Source organism: Peromyscus californicus, unplaced genomic scaffold (assembly GCF_007827085.1).
Source record: "Peromyscus californicus insignis strain IS unplaced genomic scaffold, ASM782708v3 Scaffold_8__1_contigs__length_139910024, whole genome shotgun sequence".
In the NCBI taxonomy this organism is placed as follows: domain Eukaryota; kingdom Metazoa; phylum Chordata; class Mammalia; order Rodentia; family Cricetidae; genus Peromyscus; species Peromyscus californicus.
The window spans coordinates 88085710-88101475 of NW_026294606.1; the positions used below are offsets into that span (position 1 = coordinate 88085710).

The window sequence follows — 15766 nt, forward strand, 5'->3', positions numbered from 1 at the left end:
CAGGCTCCGGTTATCCCGGGGAGAAGCGCCCCCCAACCCCGGCACGGTGCGAGTGACCGCACTGGGCTGCAGGGGGGTCTTCGGAGACGAGCGGATCGGGGTCTCCGGCTCACCGGCACCAATCGGGCCGGGGGGCAGGGGGGGCCGGCGCGCGCGCGGACTGCGCTGGGCAGCGAGGGGTGCCTGGGCGCGCCAGGCCGTCGAGGGAAGCGCGGAGGCGGGCACTCCGGAGAGGGCGGGGGCCGAGCTTATAAAGGCCCGCAGGCGGGCGCAGGGAGAGAGCCGCCGAGTCGCCGTCCGGCCCAGCTCGGCCCTGCGAGAGGCGCCCGGAGTTCCGCCCGGGGCGGGCTGACACCTCAGCGCGCGCGGGCTCCGGCCGTCGGTACCAGAGGGCGCGGCCGGCCCGGGTCCCGGCCAGAGGACGAGGCCCGCGGGAGGTCCTAGCAGCGGCGCGCCCCACGTGTGGAGACCCGCCCCGAGTGCCATGGCGCGTGGTTCCTCCGGCCCCCGCATCTGCCCTTAGCTACGGCGGGGCGACCCCGGGCGGTCCCCGGGCCTCGGGGCATGGAGCCGCACGTGCTGGGCGCCGGGCTCTACTGGCTGTTGCTGCCCTGCACGCTCCTGGCGGGTGAGTGGAGGGCGCGGGCCGGAAGGCTGCGGCCGGGGCGGGGGGCCCCCTGCGCTGCACCGCCGGGCCCCGCGAGGGTGCGCGCGGGCGAGCATGGGCGAGGCGATTCCCCGGGACTCGCGGCCCAGGGCGACCGCATTCCTGGGGCGTGAGCGCGCAGGCGACCTCGGCGGGCCCGGCCCGGGCAACCGGGTGGAATCGCGGCCGGCAGCGGCGGGGCGCGGGTCCCCGAGCGCCCCAGATAGCGTTGGGCGTTTCCGCGCGGGCTAGGAGGAGAGGCCCAGGCCAGGGGCTGTTCGCGTCTGAGCGTGAGGGGAGCGCGAATTTCTAGTCTCTTTCGTGTTTAAAAAAAGAAAGAAAGAAAGAAAGAAAGAAAAAAAAAAAGTCAAACTTGCATCACCACTTCCTGACCAATCTGGGAGAAGGCGACGTTCTGCCTGGAGCTTTTCAAGTCAGACTTTTCCTACCCAAACTGACAATGTTCCAGCCCTAGGCGCAGTCCCCAGTGTTCTTAGTCCCCAGTTCCGAGGCTGTCTGCCCTATGCCTTGGGAAAAGCTCCTGTCTTTCTCATGCCCTACTTGGTTACCTTCCAGAGGGACTGGGACACAGGGCACCCCAGAAGTCTCTGGCCTGGTGTCAGAACTGGAGATCCCCAACCGTGGCATGTGTCCCTTGCTTGCAAAGAGCTGCTCTCCTTCTGTGTCATAGGTGCTGGGCTCCTCTGCAGCTCTCCCAGCCTCACCCAGGGCACCGTGCCCAACTGTTCAAACCCCCCCCCCCACCTTTTGGAGCAGTCACACACACACACCCCCCGAACATGTGACCTTCTCCATGCTCAGATTAAGTTAGCCCACAGAGAGATGGCGCGGTTTGCGTTGTGAAAGTTTATCAGCCTATGTGAAATCCATCTGTTGGAGGTGGGGGGATTGTGTTTGATCCCCTCAGTTCCTCCAGGGACACCAGTGCTTGCTCACCCTGTTTTAGGTAGATGTCGTAGGAACAGGCTCCTGGGGTGTCAGGCATCCTGGGCAAACCGTACTGTGACTTCCAGACAGGCTGAGTTTTGATTTGTAGCACCAAAATGTGGTGAGACATGGGGGAAAATTTTCAAGGCAGGAATCAATGAAAACCATTGAGCTTGGAAAGGAGGGGCCAGGGGACACTGTCCTCAGCTCAGCCAGGACTCGGGAGAGCCAAGGTCCAGGCAGGGCCCACATGGGTGGCTTGTTTTCCTCACTGGCCTGTAGACTATAAAAATAAGCTGAATGGGTGGAGGACAGTGTAGAAGACAGGTACCCTTCTTAAGGGGATAGCCCCAACAGGAGCTGTTTCTCAGGACACCTGAGGCTGTCTGTCAGTGCTTGGGGACATGAAAAGCAGGGCAGGGAATAGGTGGGCTTGGGTGGGAAGAAAGGTTTCGTCTTCATCAAAGAGGTCCTCTTCCACAGACAGGGTCCTTCTTTTTTTTTTTTTTTTTTTTGGTTTTTTCAAGACAGGGTTTCTCTGTGTAGCTTTGCGCCTTTCCTGGAACTCACTTGGTAGTCCAGGCTGGCCTCGAACTCACAGAGATCCACCTGCCTCTGCCTCCCGAGTGCTGGGATTAAAGGCGTGCGCCACCACCGCCCGGCTGACAGGGCCCTTCTTAAACAAAGTTGGCAGAGTTTTCTCTGACAGACCAGATGGTGAATGTTTTCACATCATGAAATACTCTGATATTTTTTTCCAGCCATTAAAAAATGTACAAACCATTCTTAGCGCATGGGCAGTACTGAAATCGACTGTGAGCTCCGGTCCAGCCTGCAGCCAGCGACCCCTGAGGATCAGTCAGGGCCCTAGCTTTTCAGTGGCAGTGTGTGGGTGGCAGGGGAAGCTTCCAGTCTGAGTCTGGTTAGGATGTGAACGAGGCTTTGCCAGCTCAGGGGGTTCCCACCCAGGCTGTGTGTTAGTCACCTAGGGAGCTTTCAAAAGAATATTGATGACTAACACTCCTGTCTTTCCTTAGGCCCAAACTGTCCCCCCAATAAAGTTCATTCATGAGAACATACCCAGGCACAGGCCACACCTACCCTGACTCTGAGCCTGGGTGTGGGCTTGGCCATTAACACTTTTCTTTATGCCTGGGGGGTGGGGGGGAGTGGGGGGTGGGGGGAGGTGGGCAGGGGACACAGAGTCAGCCAAGAGCACTGCATGGTGCCACAGGAGATGATGGCATTCTGTTCATTGATATGGGGCGTAGCCGTCTCTGAGGGACCTCGTGCTGGAGGTGGGACATTCACTCCATCCCTTGTGCGGGCTCCCTCCACCCTCTGAACAGTTTGAATCCTGTGTTTTGGAAATCAGGCTTTGGCGGGTTAGTCACCCTGTGTGCTGGGTGCTGGCTCAGGCCTTGCAGAGGTTTGAGTCACCCTGGAGTGTTCAACCCCCCTGTTCCTCCCCTAACAGGATGACAACCTGAAAAGCCAGGTGATGCCCCAGCCTCAAGGGAACAGTGGCCAGCTCAGGCAGACTTACCCGGTGACCTGGAGACCTAGGGATCCAGGGCCCAGGGATGGAAGCTTCCAGAGAGGTCTAGGAGAGGTGTTTTGTGTTTGGGAGAGAAAGGACCAGGTCTCCTGACTCTTGGCCTCACAGGGGAGCCAGGAACTTAAATACCAAGCAAGAGCCAGGTAGTAAGAAAGCTCACTGAGGTTGCCAATGAGAAAGACCTGTGGTGAAACAACATGGTCTCTGCTCTCAGGGTCCAGCACATGGCACCCGCCATAGCATGGGGGGAATTGTCACATCCATGACAGAGTGGCACCTGGGCTTGAGTGATGTCTCTGAGAAGTATCACTGTTTACAGTGGGCATATGCCTTTCTTCTCAGAATATTTTCATTGTCACCATTTAACTGTCCACTGTGGGGACGTATCTGGCTTGCCCAGCACACACACCTCAGACAGGAACTGGTCAGTCCTCACTCAGTGGTCAGTTCTGTTGCTGAAACTCAGGGCCAGAAAGGGCAGTAAGATGGCAGAGAACCGAGCCTTCCCCACTACTGGTGCTGCAGGCTTGGTAGCCACAGAATGGGTGAGGTCCCACTTCCCCCTGCAGCATTGTGGGGGACTCCCTGCTGAGCCTTGGCAACTGGGCCTGGCAGAGGGGTGGGCCCCTGCCTCCGTGCTGGGTCTGGGAGGGAATGAGTAAGCAGGATAGGTCCCAGTATGTTTAGGGGAGGAGCTGGGGACCCGCTGAGAACTGAGAGAAGACCACACGTCAGACCATCCAGATCATCGGCTTCTTGCAGGTGGTCCCTGGCAGTCAGGGGGAGGGTCCTGCAGAGGAAGTGACCTCGCTGGGGTAGGCAGAGTGCTAGCTTCTGATCCTGGCCCCGGGCTGTTTCCTGGGCGGTGTCTCTGCCTGCATGTACTGACAGTTCTGAGTTTGCTTTCTTACTGTCGGAGTTGGGGAGGGCAGGGCGCCATGTGATCTGCCGCCTCGCAGCTCTGGGTCTCCTTTCAGTTCTGTTACCTATTTTAGAAATGTGTAATTAGATGTGTACTTCATCATATACATTTCTTCTTGTGACTAAAGCTCAGCTTCCACGCCTGCCCTCTATCGCACCATTGGCTTTTGGACTCCATGTCAGAATGCAGCTATTTAGGATTAGGATAGATGAATGGAACTGATTTGCAGGCCCGAGAGCATATGGATGGGAAGGGACAACCCCGACATGAAGCTTCCTCTGCCCTCTTTGCTGGCAGGTACCTGTTTAAGGTCGCTGGGAGGACAAAGGGAGTCTGCTGGAGCATGTGCCGAGGGTGGAGGAGTCTGGGTGAAAGACAGCAGATAGCAGCCCGTGCCTTCGTCTCGCTCTGAACTTGCCTGGCCTTTAACCTCTTTCTAGGCTTCATCTCTCCTGTAAATGGAGCTATAAAAGTTTTAAGACCACTTCCAGACTCTGATCTCTGGTCCCTGGGCTGTGACTCGCACACCCAGGCTGGGGAGGTGGATGGGTCAGCTGCCTTTGGAGGAAGGCCAGTCCTTCATCCGGCGCTTTCCTCCTTGGTCTTGGTGGCTAGGGGCCCCAGAGTGCTTTCCCATGTGTGCTGTGCAAGGCCAGTCATTGGCCATCAGTGGCTAGGTCAGGTCTCCCGGGAGCTAAGTAGAATGGGGCTTCCCACTACCGGCTTCCCTTCAGCACAGATGATGCTTCTTAGGAAAAGTAGACACTGGTGCCCTCACTTTCCATGCATAGGACCTGTCCCCAAGGGGGTCTACAGCCCTGTTCCCTGCATGGGACACCAAACCGCACACTCAGATAGCGTGCAGCTTCCTGAACCCTCTGAGTTCATTCATGCGTCCTCTCATCTAGGTCTTGTGGGACAAAGTACTGGGTAGCAGCCAAGAGCCAAGTTCTGGTTCCAGGCCAGTGGTGCCTGGGCATTGGGGTGGGGGTGGGGGACGGGACTGATGAATGTGGTAGAGGTAAGAGTGCTCACTTCTTCCTGACCAGGCCTGAGGGCACTGTGAGCCCCTGCAGCTGTTCATAGGTAGAGCAAGGCTCAAAGGCAGCAGTTACACCTGCAAACAGTCTCCCTTAGCTCCCCTCAAAGGGGCTCTGTGATACCATCCAAAATGGTCTTTTCCAGGAATGGCATCCAAAACAGGTCCCCCAATAGTGCCATCCCAAAGGACTTCCTAATAATGATATTCCAAACAGGTCTCCCCAACAATCAATCCCTCTAAGTGGAGCACTCCAGAAGTGCCTTCCAAAGTGGTCTGCTTCCTCCTCTATCTGGACAGGGCAGTCTGAGGAAACCCATGAGCTGCAGGAAGAGGAGGGTATAGGATGGAGGGTTAGCTAGTCTGGAGGGAGACAGTAGGTAGCCAGGCTAGAGGATGAGGTCACTGTAACATTCCAGGGCCCTCTGCCTCCTTAGAAGGAGACCAGCTAGGGCCTGGTGGGTGGTGAGCTGCTAGAGTCAGTGGTACTGGGGCTGGGTAGGGCCAGAAGAACCCTCCCTGTGCCTGCCCCCTCTTTGCAGAGGGGCCTCCAGGGGCAAGAGCCAGGGAGGGGGGCTGGGTGGGGCCTGAGGATGCCCCCCAGCCAAATTTTCAATTATAGTTGTTTCCTTATCTGTATGGTACATGCTCCTGGTGGAGCCTGTCTTGGTGACCAAGGCCTATAATCCCAACTACCCTGGAGGCTGAGACAGGAGGATCACAGGTTCAAGGACTGTATGGATCATTTACCAGACTCTGTTTCAAAGTAAAAAGCAAAAGGAGGGGCTGGTAGAATAGTCCAGTTATAGAGTGATGGCCTGGATGTGTGAGATCGCGGATTCAGTCCCCAGTACCAGGAAAGCAGACAAAAAACCCTGGTGGACCTCTTGGAGTATAGTCAGTGAACTGTTTTTCCTTAAACAAATACCTATGGTAGATGTTTGAAACCTACCATTGTACCAAACTAACTCTTTATGTCATCCATCACTCTCTATATACACCTGTGATAAGGTTTGATTTACATATTAGGCACAGAGGTTAACCACAAGAGCTAATAATAAGATTAAATAATTACCGCCATATTCGGCATTAACAGTTATTTAAAACAGGCATGGTGGCACAAACCTTCCCTCCTATCACTAGGGAGGCAGAGACGGACAGATCTCTGTGGGTTCAAAGCCAGCCTGATTCTACATATCAGAGTTCCAGGCCAGTCATAGTGAAACTCTGTCTCCAAAAAAAGTTATTTAAGGGTTGGCAAGATGGCTCAGTGGGTAAAGGCTCCCAAAAGTTGTCCTCTGAGTTACACATATATTGTAGTACATGTGCACTCCTCATGTGTGCACACACACACAAACAAATAAATAAAATATTTTTAAAACTGATGAAATGCCTCCTTCTGGAACTTTTCATCTAATATTTTTGTACTGTGACTGGGTGTAAGAAGGTTGAAAGCTCAGGTCAACTGAGCGTAAATTCCGCTTTAACCCTTTTATTTATTCATTGGTTTTTCAAGACAGGATTTCTCTGTTGCCCTGGCTGTCCTGGAACTCACTCTGTAGACCAGGCTGGCTTTGAACTCAGAGATCCACCTGCCTCTGCCTCCCAAGTGCTGGGATTAAAGGCGTGTGCCACCACCACCACCACCACCACCACCACCACCACCACCACCACCGCCACCACCACCGCCACCACTGCCACCGCTTCCTCCACCACTCAGCCCGCTTTAACCCTTTTAATTTCCAACTCCCATCCCTGTTCCCAGGAGGACTTGGTCCTGCCCTGGGTCCTTCTTGTCTCAGCCTGAGTGGCATCTGCTGCACGTGGCCTCCTGCTACTGTCCTATCACCTTACCTTGTCCTTTAGGGTTGAAACATCCATGGTTATTTTGGGGTTCCCCCTTATGTCCCTCCCTTCAGTTGCTTCTCGGTTTCTGGTGTCAAGGGCACCTCTGTCCTTTCGTGCGTTTCTCTGGGCTGGACACTGAGTCCTGTTGGATTTATACATGAAGATCACATATACCCAGGTAGCCATTCGCACTGGTCCCTTGGGGAACTGGCCACAATGGGGAAGCAAGCATCGCCTTGTAGGGGACAAGGGTAACTGACCAGCAGACCAGCCTCCTGGGTGATAATCAGATGCCTTGGCCAATAGGTGCAGCCTCCTGACTCCCTGTAGTCATCCCAGGCACCCTTGCTGAGTGGGGTGGGTCCATTCTTCTGGCATGTTTTAATAGCATAATTATAGGGGGTATTTTTGGTCCTCTCTAACAGACTGACGGGTCAGCCACGACTGTTTACCAGGCTGCAATGGGCACGCTATTTTTCTCTCTAAGTATATATAGCCGAGACCGTTTTTTTTCTCTGGGTTCAGGTTGCTGAGGGATGGTGGCCACCTCGGCCTCCTGTGGTTTTCTTTGCCGTTGAATGGAAGCCTAAAATGGGCCCAGGGAGTAGCTGCTGGGCTCTGAGGAACGTGAAGCTGGGGTGGCCTCCTATCTCAGTTACTGTTGTATTGCTGTGAAGAGACACCACGACCAAGGGACCTTATAAAAGAAAACATTTAGTTGGGAGCTTGCTTACAGATTCAGAGGGTTCGATGATCATGGTGGGGAGCATGGTGCTGGAGCAGTAGCTGAGAGCTTCCATCTGATCCACCAAGTAGGAGGCAGAGAGAGCATAAGACTGGGCCTGGTGTGGGCTTTTGAAACCTCAAAGCCCACCCTTAGTGACACACTTCTTCCAATGAGGCCACACCTCCTAATCCTTCCTAAACAGTCCACCAACTGGGAACCAAACCTTCAAATACATGAGCCTGTGGGTGCCAGTCTCATTCAAACCATCACACCTCCCATCCAGGCCTTGAACCTGCCAGGTAATGTTCCTGATCAGCCTGGTTAAGGCCTTAAGAGGGTGTGTGTTAGGCCTCCTCCCCACTGCTTGGTTTTCCTCCAGTGTGAAGCAGCCACCTCCATCCTCCAAGTCTTGGCCATCCTCCAAAAACTCTTCAGCAAGAGATTTAAAACTGCTGAGGAAGTAAATCCCCAGGGTCTGCACTGAAGGCCTGTGCTTGTTGGGGACCTGAGGGTGAGGTGTGGGTTCTGGACAAATGGTCTGAGGTGAGCCTTGGAGACTGCAAGCATAGGGTTTAGTATTCACCTCCTGGAACACCTAAATCCCGCTGTCTGTCTGCTGACACCTTGCATCCCAGCTCCCAGCATGCCCGTCTGCCTCTGGGATATGGCTCCAGCATGCTCCTGGCCTTCCCTTCTCTCTCTCTCATTTACTTGATTTCTGTTTATGGTTAAGACACTGTTTAGCAGCAGCATCCTTACAACATTACAGGGAGTTTTAAAGGGAAATGAGGGGCGGGAGAGATGCTCAGCAGCTAAGAGTGTGTGTGTACTATACCTGCAGAGGACTGAAGTTCAGCTCCCAGCACACATTGGGCTGCTCCCAGCGATCTAGAACTCCAGCTCCAGGGATCGAGACGTCCTCTTCGGGACTCTAGAGGCACCAAACCCCACCCACCCCGCTACTCCCCCACATACAAATTAAAAAAATAACAAAATCTTTAAAAGGAAAGTGAAACCATCACCAGCCTGACAGCTGTTCCCTCACTAGCATGTCTGAGGGCTGGTGACAGCAGTGACCCACATGACTCCTGTATGCTCTGTGCTAAATTTTGTGCCATGATCTCTGTCCTGGGGAGGGTTTTCTTGTCCTGTTTATGAAGGAACAAGTTGACTGGTTATCCCAGTTGCCCAAGATCACTCTGTGGACAGGTGAAGTCACTCTGTGGGCAGCTGAGTACACCCAGTCCTGGCCAGCCTCCTGTTCCCTACATCACCTACAGTGAGATGGTCACATGCAGGCTTACAACAGCCTTGTGGGCTGAGGCCCATCGCCCAGCCCTATCCCCTCTCTCTGTGAGTGGGGCCAGGACTGTTTTCCTCACCTCTGATATAGTCTAGCTGCCTCAAGTGGCCAGTCTCTTGGGTGCATTTCTGCATGGTTTCTTCTGGCTCCATGGGAATCCAGAGGTCCTCCCCTGCCTGTGGCTACTGAGGCTCGTGGCACCCACTGCTGTCCTTGCCTTCCCAGGCACATGTCAGTGTCCTTTCCTCCGAGAAGTCCCCAGAGCAGTGTCGTCCACTCTGAGAGCCCTGGGCCTTTGACTTTCCAGTCTCGCCTCCCCAAGCCATGGCAGCATGTGCCACAGGGTGTTTGAGAGTGGCTTCTAAGTGGGCAAGCCCTTGCTTTCCTTGAAAAAGTTATTTTTGTGTATGAATGTGCATGTGTGTACGTGTTCATGTGTGAGGTTGTGTATGTGGAGGTCAGAGGACAGCCGCGGATGTTGGTCCACACCTTCTACCTTGTGTTTGCCAGTGTTTGCCTACTCCAGGCCAGCTGGTTTGCGAGCTTCTGGAGGATTCTCCTGTCTCTGTCTCTCTTCTCACCATAGAGTGCTGGGATTACAGACAACATGCCTCAGTTTACATGGATTCCAAGGATATGAACTCAGGTTGTCAGGCCTGGGTGACAAGCACTTTTACCCACTGGGTCGTCTCCCCAGCCCAGGTAGCCTGGTTTCTTTTCTTTTCTTTCTTTCTTTCTTTTTTTTTTTTTTTTTTGTGTTTGTTTTTTCAAGACAGGGTTTCTCTGTGTAGCTTTGCGCCTTTCCTGGAACTCACTCTGTAGCCCAGGCTGGCCTCGAACTCACAGAGATTCGCTTGGCTCTGCCTCCTGAGTGCTGGGATTAAAGGCGTGCACCACCACTGCCCGGCAGTAGCCTAGTTTCTAAGGAGAGTATGAAAAGGTGTGTAGCACTGTTGGGGACACGTAGCCCTTGTTGAGAGCCAAAGTTTTGCTCCAGCAGCCCTGTCTTCCAGCCCTGGCCCCTTCAGTGTGTCCCACCAGCAGTTCCCCTGCTCTGCCTTCCTGGGTGGGTCCCCTAAGCTGTCTTTCCAGACATCTCACTCTCATCCAGGGCTGGGTCACTCTGCTCCCCTCCCCCAGTAACTACTCACCTGTCCTCTAGACATCTGGTCCCTGCCCTTGGCATTCACTTGACAAACATCTGTAAGACCTGCTCTGGCCCAGGCTGTTTTAGGCTTGGGGTCCCTCTGGCACTCACGGTTTCTGGTGCATGTGAACACTGAGGCCTGCACAGAGCCCTGAGTGTCTTCCACCTGAAGTGTGACCAGCACCCAGTGGACCCCATAGTTCTGTAGTGCTGCCTGGTGAGGTTCAACAGCTGAAGATTTCCAAACAACCATTCCCAAGCAAGGCAGCGAAGGGACCCCCATGCTGCCCTCCAGCTCTGGTGCAGAAAGCCCACAGGTCATGTGCACTTCTGTCATCTTTGCTCAGGTGTGTGAGATGCATCCCAGCTGCTGTGCGCTACCGTTCCTTTTTTGTGTTTTTAGACAAGGCCTCACCACGTAGCCCAGGATGGCCTGGAACTCCAAATCCTCTGATCACACTCCACACATGCAATAGCATTTCTTCACTGTTCTGTGTATGCCGTGAAGTGGCTGTGGGGAGAGGACTTCATCTTTCTGAGGTGCACAGGGCCACCCTTCCTGGCCGGAGAAGAAGGTATGTGCGTAAACTCAGAGGCAGCCTCCAGCCTCTGGGTCCTACACACATGAGTGAGGCCCTGGTGCAACTAGGTACAAGTTAGTGCAGAGGGGACTCCTGTGGCTTCAGTTTGTTTCCTGTGACACCTGCTGAGCTGTCACTTGGGCCTAGAGTGCTACCCTTTCTGACTTCATCGTCAAGTGTCTTTTCATGTCTTCCAGCCATTAAAAAAACAACCGAGTATCTGTTTTGGTTTCTCTTTCTTTCACTCTTTCTTCTAGGGTGTGTGTGTGTGTGTGTGTGTGTGTGTGTGTGTCTGTGTGTCTGTGTGTTTTCAAGGAGGACAAAGATCAACATCAAGTGTTTGTCCTCAGGAGCCGGCCACCTTATTTTCTGAGAGATTTCTCAGCAGTCTCTAACGTCCCAGTTTAGACTAGGACTCCTGACCAGCAAGCTCCAAGAAGCTACCTGTCACTGTCTCCATACTGCTGTGTACTGCTGTATTCAGCTTAAACTTTTTTGTTTACTTTTTAAGATAGGGTCTCACTATATCGCCCTGGCCCGACTGGACCTTGATGTATAGGTTAGGGTGGCCTCAAATTCACAGAGATCATCTACTTCTGCCTCTCGAGTATTGGGATTAAAGGCATTTGCTGCCACACCAGGACACCCAGCTTTTAAAAATGTGGGTTCTTGAGATTGAACTCAGGTCTTCATGATTACGGTAAATCACTTTACTGAGCTATCTCCTTAGCCCTATTTTTTATATTTGAGACAGGGTCTCAGCCAAGGATGTTCTTGAACTCCTAACCATCGTCTTGAGTTCTGGGATTACATGTGTGTGCCACCCTGCCTGGTTTATACATTACTGGGATCAAACTCAGGGTTACATGCATGCTATGTAAGCAGATGACCAACTAAGCTACATGCTTAGCTCTGTTTGTGAGACAGGATCTCACTAAGTAGCCCAGGCTAACCTCAAACCCGAGGACTGACATTCCTGTGTCTGTGCGCCACGCCTGACTTCCTCTATTTTTGATCCTTGGAGTTTGTTACAAATTTGACATTTCAGCCTTCCATCAACTGTGAGTGTTTTTGTGCCTGTGTGGCATACCTATTCCAGTCCTCATGGTGTCATTTTAGGGACAGGCTCTTTTAATCCAGATGGTATCCAGTTAACCTGTGGGACTGCTGCCTGCTCTATGTAGATGGTTACTTTTCCACAAGAATGTTTTCACTCCTTGGCCATGTGGCTCTCCCTGCCTTGCTGTGGGGCTGGACCTTGTCCTGCTTACCACCTGCCTGGATGCCTTATGGAATTTCTGTTCTGCCCCCGCCCCTCCTCCCTCACCCCCCCCCCCCTTCACCTGCTCGGCCTTCAGTCCTTGGGTCACACTTCATTCCCCAGGGGCCTCGTCCTGCTGTCAGAGTGCCTGCTCCTTCCGTCCCTGTTCTCACTCCTGTTCTAAAATTCATAGGCCTGAGGAGGACGCTTGTTCCATCCTTGCAAGGTGGCCTGTTGGCCTCCTGGCCTGGGGCCTTCTGTTTTAATGTCCTCACTCCGCTTGTCCTTGCTCCTAGGGACTGCAGTGGCTATCCTTGTCCCCTGCCTATGTTCCCTGCTTTGCACTGTGCCCGTGCAGACCCCCCAGGCATCAGTCTGAAGGACAGGGTAGTTCCTGTGCTTGGCAGATGCTGCACCAGGGCCTCATAAAGCGTAGGTGTGGGTTTTGTCCTGTCATCCGGGCACTCAGATGACCCATGTCTTGTGGGTCCTCTAGGGAGCCCAAGCAGTCCGTGGCCCCCAGTCTCCCCAGAGGCTGTGTGCTAACTCCCTGAGCCGTCCCTCGGTCCTCAGGCCCTGGGCTTCTCTGGGAAGGCATGCTTTGTGGGGTCTGAGGGCAACCTCTTACCTCCTTTTTTGTCTCCCCGAATCCAGCGTGGCCCTTGGCTGGCCCTGCAGCGCTGTCCCTGTTTCTACTCCACTCTGTGAAGGTGACTGGACATGTTGCCTGGAGCTTGGACCTGGGGACAGTGGCTGGGCCTCGAATATCCACAGCCCCAAAGGGCACTCTGCCTGTGCCTGGCCCCAGGCATCTGTGTTTTCCTGCCTTGTTGGCTTAGTGGGCTCAATTGCCATCCTGTAGGTGGGAAGGGACTGTCAGCAGAGGTCACACCTCTCCAGGCTTGCCTGGTGACATGGTCCCATGGTGACCACATCTCAAGCTGCCCTCATTTCATTCCTGTTGCTGTGATAAAGTATCTACACAAAAAAAGCAATTTGGGGACGAAAGGGGTTTATTTTTAGCTCATGATTCCGGGTTATAGTTCATCATTGTAGGGAAGTCAACTCCACAGCCAAGAGCAGAGAAATTGAATACATGTATGGTCTCTTGCTTGTGCTCAGCCTGATTCTCCACTCTCACACAGGTCAGGACCCTCTGCCTAGAAAACAGTGTTATCCACGGTAGGCTGGGTCTTTCCCACACCAAGTAATAATCGAGACAGTCCCCCACAGACATACCCACAGGATAACCTGATCTAGACAACTCCTCAGTTAAGACTTTCTTCCCGAGTGATTGATTCTAGCTTATGTCAGGTTGACAGTTAAAACTAACCATCACACAGACCTTATCAATGGGCACAGACCTTCCCATCGGGTGGGGGGAGGACAGCAGGGTAGGCCCTAATCTCTAAGGATCAGGAGTGTGGGGGAGAGGCTCACAGTATTGTGGGAAGAGGGACCTAAGAAAGCTGTTGATGAGCAAAGGGTGGTACTGCCTGGGGGAGGCTTGGTGGGACCTGGATCCCTTGAGCAGCCTCTGAGCAGTTTGATCTGTGATCTCTGTAAGGGCCTCCTGCCTCAGTTTCCAGTTCTCACAGTGAAACAAGCCTAGAGGGTAGTAGACACATGAAGTATGCGGTGGGGCAGCTCTGTGTGGTGGTCGGGCTGCTGTGGAGGGGATGATGTTCCTGGGCTACGCTGGACCCGCTTTCTGACAGTCTAGGTGGACACCAGGTGTCTCCTTTGCTGTTACATTGACGGTCAGGGGTCATCCCCTACCTTCTGGGATGTGTCCCCTCAGCCTGGGAAGTACCAGCCATCATCTTCATTGTGCACGCCGGGGTGAAGCTGGGCTCCTGCAGGACCATACAGCACGGAGTCTTCGTGTGAAGACCTTTCCCCTTGAATTTCAAGGCAGCCACCTCTTCCTCATCTCACCCTTGGCTCATAGTGGGTGGGCAAACCTCTCCCGCTACCTCCATGCAGGCCCCTCTGCACCTCTCCTGCATCCGCCAGCTCCCCCTCGACTGTATAAAACACAGGGCTTGAAGTCGAAGGTAAAGCTGTGACTCAACCAGAGAGACCCAGGTGACTGAAGACACCTTGGCCTTGGGGCTGTGGGAGGAGCTGTAATCATTGCTCTCAAGGATATGGAGCTCCGAGCTCCCTGGAGCTTCTGGACCAGCAGGTCGAGTTACATTCCAGAGATGGCAGGCCCTTCCAGGGAGACCAGTGAGGAAGAGTAGGTGCTCTTGGCCCCAAGTGAGGCTGGGAGTGTTGAGACACAGTGGTCCTTCCCCTCACTCACTGGAGGAAGACTGGCCCTGCTGAGTGGCCTCACCGGCTTGTAGGGGGATAGACCTAGGTGGGAACTGCAGGGGGTCTCAGGAGATGGTGAGGAGGTATCTCCAACCCTCTTATGGAGCAGAAGCCAGAGACTTCACCCTCTACCAGACTCAGGCTCAGGTACCATCCTGAGATATCCTAGATCACACAGCCCACCTGCCTGTGGTCGGGGCCTGATGGTGTGAGTATAAAAACAAAGGCCATCCATTTCCCCTGCTATCCCCAGGTCTTTGGTTGTGACCCAAGAGTCACTTCTTCACTGAATTGTATTCTGAGTTATGCTCCAGCTGGGGGCTAGCCACAAATGCCCCCTGGGGTTCTGCATAGCACTTTAGAACTGTGGTTGGCAATGCCGTATAATCTCTTCCTCCTGGAAGGTAGGCGGCAGGCTGAGGGCTGTCCCCAGGTTTGGCTTCTTGTTGAATCCCCCCCCCGACTCTGTCCTCAGATATTCTGACTCTTGACTGTGCAGCTGATGCCTTTAGGCAATTTACATAGCTTCTCTGAGTTTCGAACCCTTCATACCTTTAAAAAATTAACATAATCTTTATTTTTTAAAATTCATATACAGGGCTAGAGAATGACTCAGTGGTTAAGACTACTTTCTGCTCTTCTAAAGGACCTGAGTTCACTTCCCAGCACCCACAGCAAGTCTCTCACAACCACCTGTAACTCTAGCTCCAGGGGATCCAACACTTCCTTCTGGACTCGGCTCATGTGCACAAACCCATACATAGATGACATGTATAAACATAATTTAAAATAAAAATAAAATCTTCAAATTAGCACATAAGGTATTATATATCATTATTGCATTCTTTTTATTTTATTTTATTTTATTTAATTTTTTCGAGACAGGGTTTCTCTGTGTAGCTTTGCGCCTTTCCTGGAACTCGCTTTGGAGACCAGGCTGGCCTCGAACTCACAGAGATCCGCCTGGCTCTGCCTCCCGAGTGCTGGGATTAAAGGTGTGCACCACCACCGCCCGGCCATTATTGCATTCTTGAACAAACTATGTTTTAGTAGATTCTCCTCCCTCCTCGTTTAAATTTTTTATCTTATTTATTTATTTATTTATTTATTCTTGGCTTTTTGAGACAGGTTTTTCCCTGGATGTTCTGAAACTTGCTCTGTAGACCAAGCTGGCCTCAAAATCAGAGATCCACTTGCCTCTGCCTCTCAAGTGCTGAAATTAAGGTGTGCACTACCACCGCCCAGCCGTTCAAATTTTTTAAATTGCATTTATTTGATATGTGATTGTGTGTGGATGGAAGGTGTGCATGTGGAGGTCAGAGGACAACTTGGGGAGTCAGTCTTTTCTTCTGCTACATAGGTCCTGGAGACCAAACGTAGGCTACAAGCACCTTTACCCTCTGAGCTGTCTTCTTGGCCGTGAACCTTACCTATTTGGAAGTAGGGTTGGGGGGGAGGGACTGGAGA

At 53.2% G+C, this 15766-nt stretch overlaps 1 protein-coding gene across 3 annotated transcripts in view; it reads left to right on the forward strand.

Moving 5' to 3' along the window:
- Positions 1-287: 287 nt before the first annotated feature.
- The window catches only part of Piezo1 (piezo type mechanosensitive ion channel component 1), a 66817-nt gene continuing 51338 nt past the window's right edge, over positions 288-15766 (forward strand). For all 3 annotated transcript variants that reach the window (XM_052726966.1, XM_052726968.1, XM_052726967.1), the window contains exon 1: positions 288-628. In XM_052726966.1, the coding sequence (XP_052582926.1) occupies positions 565-628 (64 nt within the window). In that variant the 5' untranslated portion in view covers positions 288-564. The remainder of the gene's footprint in view (positions 629-15766) is intronic.